At 38.0% G+C, this 15925-nt stretch overlaps 1 protein-coding gene across 6 annotated transcripts in view; it reads right to left on the minus strand.

Moving 5' to 3' along the window:
- Nucleotides 1-15925, minus strand: part of LOC113498663 (serine/threonine-protein phosphatase 2A 56 kDa regulatory subunit gamma isoform-like) — a 43062-nt gene that overhangs the window by 6767 nt on the left and 20370 nt on the right. For all 6 annotated transcript variants that reach the window (XM_026878770.1, XM_026878767.1, XM_026878771.1 and 3 more), the window contains exons 3-5: nucleotides 9036-9235; nucleotides 6634-6837; nucleotides 639-769 (exon numbers count right to left, since the gene is read on the minus strand). In XM_026878770.1, the coding sequence (XP_026734571.1) occupies nucleotides 639-769; nucleotides 6634-6837; nucleotides 9036-9235 (535 nt within the window). The remainder of the gene's footprint in view (nucleotides 1-638; nucleotides 770-6633; nucleotides 6838-9035; nucleotides 9236-15925) is intronic.

The following is a 15925-nucleotide window of genomic DNA, read 5'->3' on the forward strand; positions in this document are numbered from 1 at the left end:
TGTTTTTGCAAACCACCGTGACGCCTGCAGGAGTTGTTTTTTTAATCTTCTATACATGAAACCTGTTTGTCAATGTCCTAAGATATCAGATACAACTGATAGCCTTCCATTTAATTGTGATAAATCTCTAATTGCCTCGATAAATCTCATTCAGAACGTTGAGTTGTACGCACCCACTACTAAACGTTTTTCATTGAATGCAATCTTGATAAAAATCATTGTTGACTAACAAGATGCATATAGTAAGTATCTATCTTGTGTTTGAAGTAAATGAAAAACATTCAGTGTATTAAGAGCATTTTTAAGAAAAAAATAACTTCCTGTGATATTTTAAATGCTCATAAAAGAAACGTACAAAGTTTGTGAAAAAAAATTTGTATATTCCCAATTTTTTAATAAAAACTATATCTTACATTTAAATTTGAGATTAAATATAAGGTAACTTTATATTATTTTGTGACGCGTGTACTGGCTAGAGAACAAATTAATTAAGTAATAAGTTTTAATATACAGTTAACTGTATATCGTGGATATTAGTAACTAACAACGTTATTTCTCAAGCAATACGGTTCATTTTCGTCCATCACGATAACGAGTGACGTTTGTTCGTGTATACAGTTCAACAAACAAGTACTCACCTATAGAACACATTATTGATTTGTTTCCTTATGTATGCGCGCAACACTAGGAACTTGCCGTATATCCTGTGTAGCGTCGTCTTCAGGAAGTCGCGTTCCCGCGGGTCCTCCGAGTCGAAGAGTTCTAATAGCTGTCGACAATCATGTTGCTTTGTTAATAATGTTTATGATGAAAATTGCAAAATACATAAAAAAAATGATTTTAACTTATATGACAGCTTTGCATGATCAGGATCACATTTGCGAGATTTTTGCCGTCTAGGTTCTGGAGTTGTGAACAAGTTGGTGTTGTTGATAAATAAGGGTAAATTTAAAAATCTAGCCACAGTACAAATCGGCTGATTTACTGCAAATTCTTTATACTAGGAAACTGAGTCTTAATGAAGAGAAAAAAAAATGTTTTTCAACAGTTACATAAAGATATTTTGTTTGTTTTTATATAGCTGTATGTTCTCCATTTACTTAACAAATGAAAATAAAATTTATATTAGAAATACCACAAACAAACTGTCATATTATTTTTTCTCTTATCAAGTAAATGGCAAAGAAACATATTTACAGAGCAGTCTTTCGAAAAGCAAATTTACCTTCAAGAGACTGTCATTTTATCTTACGATACATTGTATATCTTGACACCTTCACAACGTCACAGTTCATGTTTTTGTACGCTACACAAATATAAATACGAAGGCAAACGATGAAAAATTCATTGGTATCGACCAAGTTATTGCTTCAATTAAAGAGAACATTTAAGGCTGCTATAGACGTGGTGAGGAATATCGTGCTGAGTTGAAATACACATGAGACCGCAGGTCTGGTATTAATATAATTCGACTGGCCTGTTGGCCAGTCCTAGGTTCGATTCCCACCCGAGAGAAATGTTTGTGTTATCAGCGCGATCATTCGTTCTCTGTATGTATTTAGAATTATCTTGCTATGGTCATCAAATCAAGCTTCGCATATTTTAGGACTAGATGGCGTTGTGTTAAATATATTATTATTGTGTCAATAGTGATGTATCATCGCCAGCAATGTATCGCAACTCGCCTGGTATTTCTCGCCTCGTCTAAATGAGCCTTTATAGACGTATCGTGTTCGATGTCTGCATGTTCAATTTACAGTGTTGTCTTGCAACATCATTGTAATATACGATTTTTGTATGGTATGTTTGTAGCATGCGTAGTGTGAATAGTAACTGGGCTGTCAGGATGTATTTAAATGGTCTGTAGAGCTTAATTTAAGCCTCTGTTATCTATATGTCTGAATCATGTTTTTTTAAGTGATATGCGATAAAATGGAAACCAGAATCTGACTAAGTATTGGAGCTACTAAAATATAAATGAGTTGGAATTCCTATGACGTTTCTCACGGGTTATCGAATACGAGTTTCAAAAAGTAATATAATGAAATTGCGCTGACTCTGTCATAAACTGTGCTATAAAGTAGGAAGAAAATATACCCAAATTATATACGAAATTCATGATCTTAATAACAAACAAACTGTAAAGTAAACAAATATTTTAATGTTTAAATTTATGGAAAAGAAATAAACAATTATTGATTTATGAGAGATAACTGGAAATTATCACGGGGTAACCGAACCTGAATCTTTTATTCGGTATCTAAAACAGAATCATAAATCAATCAACAACATACACCAGCACATTACTGCCCTCTTCCAAACATAAAGAATATTGAACACGTGAACAAAACGTCTTCATTTAACACCTACGTTACATTTATCGGCTCGCATGACCTATTTCAAGAGAGGATTAAGTAATAGTGCATTGTTAATCTAATTTCCCGTAGCGTAAGTGTGAAGTGACATTAACCAATCAGCGTAAGGCAGAAGCGTGATGAATCAAAAAGGCTTATAAATCAGTCGTTGCGAGTGTAAGGCCGAGGCTATGGTAACCAGCGATTAGCGATGCCACTGAAAAAGCGAAACGAGTTACTTATAGTATAGCTGCTCTCGACGAGATTTCAATTTTTGGATTAAAGATGCATAATGTTGGAGTGTTCTTAGATTCGATTTTTTTCCGACTTTTAATAAATGCGGACAACATCACATACATTGATCTGAACCCAAAGTAAGTTGCTAAAGCACTTGTGTTATGGAATTCAGATACAACAAAGGTACCACAAACACCCAGACCCGAGACATGTAGGAATAAGAATTTTTACATTGACCCGACCCGGGATCGAACCCGGGACCTCAGAACTAGCGACACCTTGAAACCGGTGCGTACGCCACTCGACCACGGAGGTCGTCAAATGTTCTTAGATTTGTTTGTTAGAAATAGGTAGAGCCGTTTAAGAGTTGTCATTTTTATTGAAGAGTTTAAAATTATATTTGCAATCTTTAACGTCACTACGTGAACGTTCAAATGTATTGAGATGACAACTCACGTGATCATTCAAAACGAAATGTCATTTTTGTACTTTCGAGTGTTTTCAATCGACGATAACGACTGTAAAATTATTACTAGGCTGGGGCTGGCTACTTTATGAGTGGGAGTTTGACGTTGTGTGGCTACCCTACTCATACATACAGAATCCATCCCTCGCCGTTTCGACGTTTTTAGTAGCTCTGTTGAACGTATTACAAAAGTAGGAAATTTAGCTAATAAGAATTAATCACTCATGTATCGCTGGTCGCGTCGCTTTCTACTGTAGCCCTAGCCTTATTTCCAACTAGCTGTTGCCCGCGACTTTGTCTGCGTGATTCTCAAGATGTGAAAAACTATGAAGTTTAATAATAACGATCATCTCAAAAATGTAATGCAATATTGAAAATGAAACACTTTTTTATATTTTAAGCTTGCTTTTTTATTTCTAAATTATAATGAATCTTGAGCGGCCCAAAAACTACCAAATGTTTGAATCAAACACACTTCATCGTTTACGATACTATCCTGGTGTCAAATATTTCACAGCTGTTTTAATGACTTTTTCTTATTTAATCCCAAAAAGATGGGTTTATAACTTTGACATATCTGCCTGCCTGCCTGTCTGTGACATCATAGCTTCCGAACGAATTGAACTATTTTAATTTAAATGTGAATTAGTGACAAATCGAGCCGTTCAATAATGGGGGGGGGGGGGGGTAGAAGGAAAAAATAACAGAAGGCATAACTCAGGCTTAGCAATTCTGCTAAAAATGTTTTACTTTCGAGGGTTTTCCATTTTCTAATTGGGTGGGTTATGATTTTCGAGCACGTTTGTTCTTTGGCCGGCCTACACCTGAAATTGCTAGACGGATTATAACAGTGATTATGAGGTATCATAAAATTATTATTGTACTGTAACCAAAGAGGTAAACCAGAACCATATTACTGAGGCCCCGGTGTCCGTTCGTTTGTCTGTCACCTGGCTGTTTCTCAGGAACAGTGATAGCCAGACAGTTGTTATTTTCACACACGATGTTTTCTGACGATATAAAGAAGATGTCAAATTATTTTTGTGGACGGAGCTGGTGAAGTGAGAGTCGGGCTCGGTAACTATGGATTTTACATAGTGTCATAAGATATAAGATTTTGCAAAATTGCACCCATATAAACGGTTTCCTGAAACACTTATGTTTGATTGTCCTCTTAATATTAAAACTGATCTTCCTCACAAACATTTGGAATATTTCCAAAATAAAAAAGTTGGTAAACGTGTTATCTTGGCCCCCTGGTGTTTTGATCATGATTTGCCTTTAAATTGCTGATAAATAAATAGAGTTATAATAAAAAAATATCAGTCACCCCTTTTTTTTAAATTGACAATGACAAAAATCTAAAGTACCTATAGGATATGTGTAATTTGTGATGTTACGACAAAGCAAAATATGAACATAAAAGTGACTTCATGTGCATGAGTTCTATTTACTGTACCAATTTACAAAAAAAAAATACGTATTTTATTCGTTAACATACCTGACGATCATTGAAGTAAAATACCTGCCGTCATCCCTACTGCATAAATGGAATTTAAATAAAGACTACATGAAGTTGGTTATGAGGTTACGCTGTCGATACCGACAGCCAAAATGAATTTTCCAGACATTGTATGACGGATGTAAGTGCTGATAGCTACACGCTATTATCAGCCTTATTGGGGAAATTTCCAAAAATATGTCCCCCCTCCCTAATCCTCGTCGGCTTAGGGATCTCAGAGACTTATTCAGTCTCGTTCCTTCCCCTGTTTTTACCAGGCTACGAAAGAAGAAAATTTTAAATAAGTACAGAATACAATAAATTGAAGGAATTTTTGGAAGGACCACGTGTGCGGTCTCTATAATGGCGGATGTAGACCGATCAAATCGTTAAAATATTGAAAAATCCCAGGTATCAGTAGACATTATTCTATCAATAGATACATAATGTATATTCATTGATAGCTTTGGTCTTATAGATCTTTCACATTGCATACCTATCATGCAGTTTTTATGCAAGTTTTCTGGGCTTTTTTATCCGAAATACTTTTGGTCTATGTAATGTTGCAAATTTAAGAAAAAAAAAATAGTTGCTAGTTGTTACAGATGAACCAAGGTAATAATTAACTGTGTCGTTCAGTAATTTTTTGTTATGCATAATTATAGATGAGATCAATGTGAACTACATGCAACTTTGGGTTGAGTGTCACTATGAATGTTTTGATTCTTCTTTGTTCCTTTCTTTCAAGAATGTACCGATTACGGTAACAATTGCATAAAAAAAACGTATTAGTTTATGTTTCTTTTATTTACTTGTGAAATAGTCGCGGTAGGTCTATATCAGACTTGAAAGAGAATAAAATGACTAATTTTGTGAAAATGATTTATTTTCGAAAAATCCTATTATTGCTCTGCCAAAAGTCTTAAGATAAATAGCGTGATGTTTTTTGTGTAAATTGATGACCGTGCTGCCTACTACTCAATGGGTTGAAAATACACCTCATAATTGTATTACACGATGTTACGGATGAGTCCAAAAATTTAAAACTTGACTGCTCATGCCCCTTCCATAGTAGCGTTATGGTTTTTGTATATTTGTTGTATCATGTGTACCATAAGGTTCATGCAAAATTTGAACGAAATATATTCAGTAGTTTATGAGATAATTTGATATTTGTTTATAGATATAAAAGGCTCCTGCTCACCCCCTGTATCAAAAAGCGAGATAATAAGTAAAAAGTATGTTGACCGGACCTCTTGTTGAAATTCTCTGAAAATTTGAATCAAATCTATCCAGTACTTTCCGAGATCTTTCCGGACATACATACAGACAAACAGACAAACAGACAAAAATTCTAAAAATCATATTTTCGCCATCGGAATCGTTCGTAGACCAACCTGCAATTATTCTTTTTTTTAAATATTCAATGTACAGTTTTCACTTTTCTACAATTTTATTATATGTATAGATAGCATATGTTCAAGGGCAAGACTATGGTAAACATTGGATATGTGCAAAGTATTGTATATAGCAATATATATTTATCGTTAAAGGAATTAGTTTGTTGTTCTATTCATTAGCTGAAGTACTAAAAGAGGTATAAAATTGTCCTGAAGTGCTTGAGTAATTTTTGTTGTCGTTGCCTGTGTCATGTGTTTGTATTGTCTATATAAACGTAAACATACATGACGTTTGCAAGTGACGGTTCTCACGGTTTGTGTCAACTCTGTTTTAAAATTGTAACATAAAATTTCGTTATAATATCATCTGCGTAGATTGTAACAAATGGATGATAAAGCTGAAAGAAAATAATGATTCTATTTAAATCTAGAATTCTATGTCAAAAACTATCTTAAAAACAAACGCTAAAGCGAAGACCATGACAAAAAATAAACGTTTTATAGAAACAGAATGAATAACTTATTTATTTATGAACGTTTTAGTAACGAAAGGAGGTGCATAAAACTATCAACCCAGCATATACTATCTTTCAAATATAAGAAACTGGTTCATGTACATATTGAAATCGAATTATTTGAAAGAAAACTCAAAGCTATCCCAAAATCGATACTAACCTGTAATACAAATTTCTGGTCTATATATTTCTTGGCGAGGTTGGGCTGGAAGTCTGGCGACTCCAGGAGCCGCAGGAACAGTTCGTAGACGAGCTGCAGGTGGGGCCAGGCCGCCTCCAGCGTCGGCTCGTCCTCCTCGGGGTCGAACTCCGCCCCGTTGGGGTTCGACGACGGCGGTAATGTTCGGAATAGATTTATTGCGAACTGTGGACAAAATAATGACAACATTATAATATTTGGCAAGTTTTAAGGTGGTTATTAGAGATTCGTAATTATATGGGATTCTTCCGATTTGTCACCCCGTGTGGTTGGGGTAAAAGATGGGTGTCTCTGTTCATGTGATCTGTATGTTTGTCAAACCCCCGCGACACAAGGATTGAATTCCTTAATGCGGGAGTCGTTTAAAAAAAAGATAGGAAAAAAGTTTGAATTGTCCCCTCGATTTTATGGTTCAATCAAAATGTGTGTTGTTCCTTGTAGCTTTAGGGTTTTCGTGATTCAAAATTTAATTAATGTGGAGGTTTATTTGGTTCTGGTATTTAAAAAGTGAACAGACCTCATGCATGTGACCTTTTTAACCTATGAAATACTAGGAATCGATCTACTTCATACAAAGTCGTGGTTTCCTATGGACATGCGCTGAATAAGGCTGAATGAGCGTGGGTAGTCCCTTAGGATAAACGCGACAATAATGACCTGAGTTTTGATATGATTTTGATGTTTAACATATTCTTGGACGTTGTCGACTAATGGAATAATTTATTACAAATACCACTTGAATTAGACGACTGAAGGACAAAAAGGCCGCAATGCTTTGCTACAAGTATCGGATCGATTAGTTGTACACAATTATATTTGATTGAAGTTTACAAAGTTCAGCTAACAAATATAGAGTTAAAGGATGAAGAAAGGACGATCTAACTTCCCCGTACCGAATCTAGAAGACGGGATATAACGAAATCATACACATGTTAGTTTGAGACGTGCTCAAGTTGAATCCAATCAGTTCGGTCAATAGACAATCAAAATCTATTCATTGGTTTGAGTTCTATTGTCTCTGTTTGGAATCCAACTGACCGGAAAATGTCATACACATAACATGTACATAACATTAATATCGTGTCAACACAAAGACATTTCTAGAAAGTACGAAAAGGTACGATACACGTACCTTGTCCTTTTGTAGGTATAGAATTGTTCGAGCCTTCGGTAAATTGTTAATGATCGGTATATGACAGTCCTTGAGCTATACGCCGACAGTTACTACGTGAAACAAAAACAAGAATTCTGAGAAACAATTCAGAAAACATTTTCCCTTTGTTCTGTGCTGTCGAGTGTAAGAAGCCAGAGAGTTATTTTTCAAAGAAAATTGTAAGGTGCTTAAAGAAAAGTTTAAGGGAAAATAATGTAGCTATTTCGGTTGCTAGCCATCGATTTCGTGGCTGTAAGTATTTCTTAAACATTAACTAAAAGAACGAGATGTTTTAAAGGTTTCAATAAAGCAACAGGAAGCAAGATAAAATCAACGTTAATTACAAAGCCTTAGAGACCAAATTCCAATTCGCGATTCGTAATAAGACATGAGTTGTTATATATTTGGCTTCGTTAATGTGCTCAACATTTCGTCTCGGTAAACTAAGATTTTACAATCTGTGAATATCAAACTAAAACAATATCACTCCGTACCTACTAACCGCCCTACATAGCATATAGGTTAAATGATGGCGCCAATCTGTGACGTCATACTTTCAACTCTAATAGGGTTGCTCATTTCCCGGGTTTCAAAATGCGCGATCTCAGTACCAAATAAAAGCGACTATTCGTTTTTTACATCTCTAAATAGTATTTTATGCTCGTTACGAATTAAATTCTGGTATTTTACCAGATGACATAATACAACCTTTGGGTGATCCCATCCACAACCCCGATTGGGACGATAATTACACATCGATGCTTATTGAAAGTCAGCAACAAACTTTACAAATATTGTAATAATTATAACACTCAACAAATGCAATATGTTTTAAGTCAACAACGTTAATTTGTTGAGCACCAAGCCACTTCGTTTTATAGAATTATCAGGTCGCTAAACATTTATGCCAGTTTTGTAAATCTATCTTGGTTCATAGTATTTCTTAGCTGACCGTGGTACATCTTCAACGTCAATATTTATGATGGTCTATAGAAATGCAAATTAAATGGATAGCCAAGAGGTTGAGGTCACTTCGCTAAATAAGCCCACTGGGCGCGAAGTGTCGTGGTTTCGATCTCCACGACCGACAAGAATCCTTGCCCTGAGTCTAGGTGTCTTTGTGGTTAATTTGAATGAAATGATTCTGAATATCCCCGGCACAAGGATTCAACACCTTAGTGCCGGAGCCGTTTAAAACGTTTTCACTCACCATATTAACCGCCTCCGGGTATATAGGTTCTGTGATGACGCCTCTCTGTGACGTCACGTACTCGACCATCTCCAGCAGAGCTGCCCGCTTCACCTCCTTCCATTTGAGGTCGGAGAGGGGCTCGTCCGCAAAGTCGAACAGAAGGCAGCATTGCCGCAGCTTCTGAACGAACAGCTGTTCGCGTTCCGCAGCTGGTGCATCTGGTGGGCAAGAGAAACACGTTTTAAAACACAGCAAGTATGAAATTAATACCACAAAAATGGTAATTATAATTATGTTCTCGTTTGAAAATGTGTAAAGTAAAGCCGCCATTGATCTCCCGCTTCAAGCGTACCAGAAAAGTCACGACGCTTTAATCCATATATTAGCCATAACAATTAATAGAAGAGGTCTTTAATTAGATTTTAACGCTAACATTTCTACCGTCACAAATTAAATCAGCTTCAGATCTGCGTTTAAAGTTTCCGGTAAATGGAAATCCACAATACGTTACACGCTTGAAGTCAAACTTACTAGAAGGTAATAATTGCGCTGTCAGACTAGTTCCTAAACTTTCAAGACCAACTAAATTAATTTTGAAGTACGAATTAAGACTGTATGTGCGTTTAAGTGTTAGGAATACGTTCTGTTTAGTAGGTAGACTAATAACTACATATATACACCACAAAAATTAAGCTTATAAGCAACCATCGATCATACAGTAGATTAAACTGTCTATTATTAAATATAAATTCACAATAATTAGATGAAACCACATAATATAATTATGAGGAATAAGAAAAATCGTATCCTTAACTTTCGGCTAAGTAGTTAAGCATCCCGAGATTTATTGGCATATTCGAGCAAAAAGGTCAGACAATTGTTTAAGTAAAGAGACAATTCTGCCAACAACTCAGTGCTGACTGTTTTCGTTTCGTAATAAATTTGTCACCCGCTCCAGACACCCTACTAGGGGTTCGGTGAGTTATGCCCCAAATGCGTGCCTGACTAAAACTAAGCGTACATTTAAAATACCCGAGGAAAACTTCGGGCATAAACACTCGGTTCGGGAGAAATGTGAATAAAATCTCTGTTTTTCAGAACATCATCTAATTCTGCGGTCGTGAAAACTACCCACAAATCAGAAAATAAGGGGAAATCAGTATAAAAGCATTGTTTTTTCCGTTGCTTTTACGAGAATTTTTAAAAGAAGGGGAGATTGGGGAGAGGCCTAGCTTTATTTAGTAATCCGTTAAGTTCTTTGAAATTGGGGTAACCAAACTAAGACTTAGACTTTCGGATTGAATAAAGTACTTACAATGAATAGATTTGACTCGCTCAGCTAAGATTGATTTTGAATTTAACTTTCAAATGTGAAATAATGCTACAATTTCATATCATGAATTGGGTATTAACTTAAAATTTCTTTGAACGGAATGGGCATTTAAAGTGCCCCGTTATTGACTTATTCAAACCATTTAAGAACTTAATCTTTAATTTTCTTATGGGGCTGTAAACGAAATCGTTAAGATCGCAAGGTCATCTTTGTGAACAATTCCGTATGTTCATGCCTAAAGTATGTAACCTTGAATCGCAAGACCGGCTATACATTATAGTTTTCTTGAAACAGGTGATTTTACGACTGAGCATTTGTAAATGAGCTCTGTTTACATTTGAGAAAAATACTCTACGGCGAATAAAGTGTTTGATGCCGCACCTAGCTCAGGACCGTCTAGTTCTAAACATTTCATGAGTTTAAACATCTTGTGTAATAAACGTCCCTTTAAACAGGTAATGTAAACATACAGCGGCATGATATGTTGACGAGCATTAACAGCAGGAACAGGCAAACGACCTCGTAGTGCTAATTTCTCTCATTAGCAAAGTTAACAGCTACAGAAAGGCCGTTTCGAAGCAATTAAGCAATATCCAATATTCTGAACACGAATGTGGTCTTGCATGAATAATGTCATAGGCAGTGCTGCAGAACGCGAGGAGGTCGCTATACGCTTCCCATGGCATACATACAGCACGGGGCCGGCCGCTGGCCACCGATCGGTCGATATATTTCTGCGGCATTTTCGCCATTTCCCGTTCGTCTATCTACATGTACACATGTTAGACTGTCAATGATTAGTTTCAGCCATTCAGGCGCATTGTTTCGGGGCGGCGAGTCTGATGTGCCGCTTCAAGGTTGTCAATGATGAGGCGTGGGCGGCTATTAGTTATCGTTACTACAGCGTGGATAATCCACGTCGTATATTACGATGGCGTATTGAAAATTAATCTTTCGACGCAGTTCAGTTGCGTTTATGCTTACTTCAGGAACTATAGGCCACAAATAGATACGGCTATTTCGCAGGCGGATGCCGAAAGTCAGCCAAACAGCGGAACGGTTTGTAAACAGAGATTAGGATATTGCCGCTTTTGAAGTCCGTGTATCTGTAAACGATCACTGGTGCATTGTTGATGTAGCGACGAACCTTTGAGCAATGGCAACTGCACCATCAAACTTTCCTTATCGGCATTAGGTATCGGCGTGGGGCGCTCGGGCGAGACGGCAGCCGCGGCGGGGGGCGGCGGGCTGCGCGCGTCCGGCGGCGAAGGCGCCTTCTGCTGCGGACCCTGGCCCTCCATGCCGGAGCCGGCGAATAGCGCGAACCGAAAAGCGCGCGCGACGTCCGACACGCTCTCTGAGCGCTTGGTAGCCGCTTGGTTCGCGACAAGATCTAGGCCCGAGTGGAACGACGGAGACTTTGGGATTCCGAGCGGCGAGACGGCGCGGCGCGGTTTGCTCTCAGCGGCGGCGAACATAGCGCGAGAGGGCGCGCGCGCGGCCGGCCCGGCGTGGACCATCGCAGGCGGCGGCCGGCAGCGGCATCCGAGCGGAGGCCCGGCAGCGCCGGGACCGGTGCGAGCTGCGGTGCGAGGCCGGACTGCCACGCGCCGGTTTCTGCCGCGAGTCGCCACTTGCGGCGCCGCACGTGCGCGCGCACACCCGCCGCACCCCGCCGCGCGCCCTCGCCGCTCGCACCCCTACCGCTCTATACAACCTCCGGTAGGGTTGCTACGTCATACAATGCACGATTTACATAATGTCTAACGATTGCTTCTATGTTACAATGATTTCTCTACACACAAGAGTGCGTCTCAATAGTAGATTACGTCTGAGTCTTGAGCACCGTTGTAACGAAGTAACGGTATTTACGGATAGCAATGACGCCGAGAGCGTCTTACAATGACGCCTATACGGTTAACACTGTATCAGCCCTGCGGATATTACGGAGATTTCGCAAGTCGAGGAGGTCGGGGTTCACTCTACCAGGAACAGTAAACAAATTACCCTTTTCGTTTAAGTAAATACTTGGTAAGTAAAAGTAGTTTTAAAATCCGTGAAAGAGCTCAAAATGTAACACAGGATTTAAAACTGTATCTGTTTTATGTAAACACAAATCAGCTGAGAGCCCTCGTTCATCTTTGATAGTATACGAAAGCTAGAACTGTTGCTTTGTAGAGAACATCTATTAGACATGTGCGTCCCGATTAGACCAAATATGTTCATTTTTCATTCAAGCAATAAATTATAAATTGCAAATAACGAGGCAGGAAAAACGGCGTGGTCTTCTGTATAAGAACAACAAGGAGTACACAAGGGTAAGTTTGTTTGGGTGATTCCGCAGGGGGGTCCTGGCACGCGGCGAGGGGAGGGCCGCATTCCTGAAGCAGACGCTCTGCGCTTTCCACTGCACCATCGATCGTTTAATTGACTTAAATTTGTCTGAGTCACTTCCTGAAATTATTTAGTAGCGGTGAAAGTTGTCTTGATAGTTAGATTTGGATATACTTCATATTATATTTAAGTATATATTTTTTTTGTCGAATGATTAAAATTGAAATACAATAAGCACACCTACACTATTTAATTAAAGTTAATTGCTTAGTCTATGAGAACGAAAAATGGGGATGATCATCTCATGTACCTTTTTTTCCCTTCAGGATATTGTATGCTACCACAGAGTACAACTTTCAGCCATTTTCCTTTATCCTTATTAATTATTTTAGGCTTTCTGTTTAATAATACTAATAGTCGTATCAAATACACATGCCACGTGTGCAAAATTTTGTACAAACGGCAAATTAAAGTAAACGTTAAGGAAAGTGGTTCCGAAATATAAATTGACAGCTGATGTCGCAACATCGCAACAAGTTGGAGATAGGTCAGTGTGATATCACACTCGCTTCAAGACAAAACCTTACTACACGCAACACTTTACACCCTTGTCTACCTTTCTCATAAAATATATCTTTACTTTAGATACAGATTATTACAGATAAAATTTTGATCTACCGAGCAGCTCCTGAAACTGGTTCGGATTATGGAGATTCGATTTTAATTATGGTATGTTTCAGTTCCCGATTATTATGGTATTGAGATCCAGTGTCATCAGAGTTAGCTGCAAAAATTGGGCTTATTAGTTCCAGGGTACCGACTCGTAAATTTAATTGTAAAAGCACCTGATTCTACCAGGAGTAAGCTTACGGATCGGTTATTCATTTCGTTTATAAACATTTCTTACAAACCTACAAAAGTATCGTTCGTACGATAAATACTCGTAAACAACCTACATAGTATGAATATCAATTACAAATAAAATAGACGATCGCAAAAATACAAAGAATATTCTTACTTTCTTTTATAATGTTCCGTTAGGGTGACTAAACATATAGGGATAGTACAAGCAATAGCATTTATGCATCATCACGCTCGTTCCCCAGTGAGGGGGTGGGATATAAAGGGATGCCGACGAACCTATGTAATCCTATGTGTGATATGCTTTATACAGAGTTATGCCTTTCATAGACGGTACTCGATGTAAGCTGGAATTGTATTGTGATAATATTGCTTGTGACATCCGTTGGCTCCCATAGTGTGGTGACTTTGGCCCAACGATCGCTGTCCATGCGGCTAACGTGACCCGCCCAATCCCATTTAAGCCTGGCAGCCTTTTTGCCGACGTCTTTAATCCCAGTTTTGGAACGCAGCGTGGTGTTCGGAATTCGGTCTCGCAACCTAACACCAAGAATGCTGCGTTCCATAGTTCTTTGGCAAACTCCAAGGCGGACTTTCTGCGAATCGGTCAGCGACTAGGTCTGAGCACCGTAAGTTAAGATGGGCGACCTAGGAAGCGGTGGCGAGACGACCTCAACGCTTAAAAACCAGGCTGGTTCCATGAGGCCCAGAATAGAGAGTCGTGGAAGGATTTGGGGGAGGCCTTTGCCCAGCAGTGGGACACAGTAGGCTAGGAAAAAAAAATTGCTTGAGTGGGTTTCGGAAATTCAAGACTTCGTGAAAAGATTTTCTAGCATGATTTAGTTTACAAAAGTGGGAAGGAAAGTTTGGTCTTTTCACCGTCATCATGATTACAATATTGTACTGTCTCTTTTTTCATCGAATTGTTGTGGACTTTTCTTTGCATTTTCCCTATAATGTGAGTGCTGAACTACAGAGTAAACTAATATAAGTTTTATTCTTTATGCTAGAAATTCTATAACAAAAAGTCCATACAATACATATATTTGATTGCCATCGATCGATTTTAAAGATTCCTTCAGCGTACACAAGCAACACCTATTCCATAAGGAGATAAAATGTAAATTGAAATATTTGTAAATCTAGTCGTGGCTCCTTCGAGAAGCGAGGGCGGCTCGCAATTGGTTTATACAACGTGACGTCACGGGCAATGGGTGAGGGTCAAATTGTTCAGAACAGGCTTCTTAAATTGCGGTGCGGTAATGTAGCATTAGTTGCTTTTAGGATATATTAAGATTATGGAGTTTGAGATCAACTTAGATACAGTAACTTCTATTCTATAAAGAGGGATTTTATTTATACATGAACACCCATTTTTAATTTAATGGGAATATCAGCTGTAAGTCCTAAATGTACTTACATATGATTTAAAACATTAAAAGTAATTTAGAAATGATAAATTCCACACAAGCTAGAGAAAATTGGTTTGGAGGCCACAGGCAAGCGTTAAACATTTTAAACCGCTTTTTCCACAGGGTTTAAAAACAGCAATCGCGACGTTAAGCCTCGCAACAGGTCAGAAAAACGTTAGGTTAAAAAGTTTTCTATTGTAAGGGTTGACTGTTGGTGGAAGGGGGCGGAAGGGGGGAGACATGTACGTTTCATTATCAGCGAGCTGGCGACACGAACCGAACCGCAAGTACTCGCTTTCAACCCCGCAGACGATAGTTCTGCGGTGTAACTTTAAAAATTGTATTTGGTCGGAAAAGTTTTTATTTATTTTGGTGAATATATCGACCTGACTTACAGTCTGCCTAAAACATTCCGCGCATTAGGGAACCTGTCTACGCAAACGGGCTGTAGAGGGCGGAATAGTTTTGTTGAAATCCGAGGCTGCCTAATATGCGTTAAAACCTTAGAGGTTGCTTCATATTCAGAAAAACAAAACACATGACGTGTCACTGAAATAAAAAGACTCTGGAAAAAATACGACAACCAAAATATACACAGGCTTGATGCCTGTGTATTAACGATAAGTACCCGCGCCTCCAACTTAAAAACTGTCATGAAAAAATATTGTAAATTTGAATGTAAAGAAATTATTAATCCAAACAACCTAATGACAATAAATTATAAGTGATATTTTCAATGTTACAAAAATAGCAACATCCTACCTGCCATAAAAAGGATACGCACTTCGAATATTAGTTTTTCCTAGCCTCCCTTTAATGTTTTTCTTTTGAAATACAGCGTAATTTTATTTATTAGGCTACTAACATAAAATACAGTAAACGAAGTGCGTATGTAGATAAAATAAGTTTGTTCTAACCTGTTTGTGAAGTATGTCAAGGATACCTATCTAAGACTTGTTTGTTCAGGC

The sequence above is a fragment of the Trichoplusia ni genome, chromosome 11 (genome assembly GCF_003590095.1).
Source record: "Trichoplusia ni isolate ovarian cell line Hi5 chromosome 11, tn1, whole genome shotgun sequence".
NCBI lineage: Eukaryota > Metazoa > Arthropoda > Insecta > Lepidoptera > Noctuidae > Trichoplusia > Trichoplusia ni.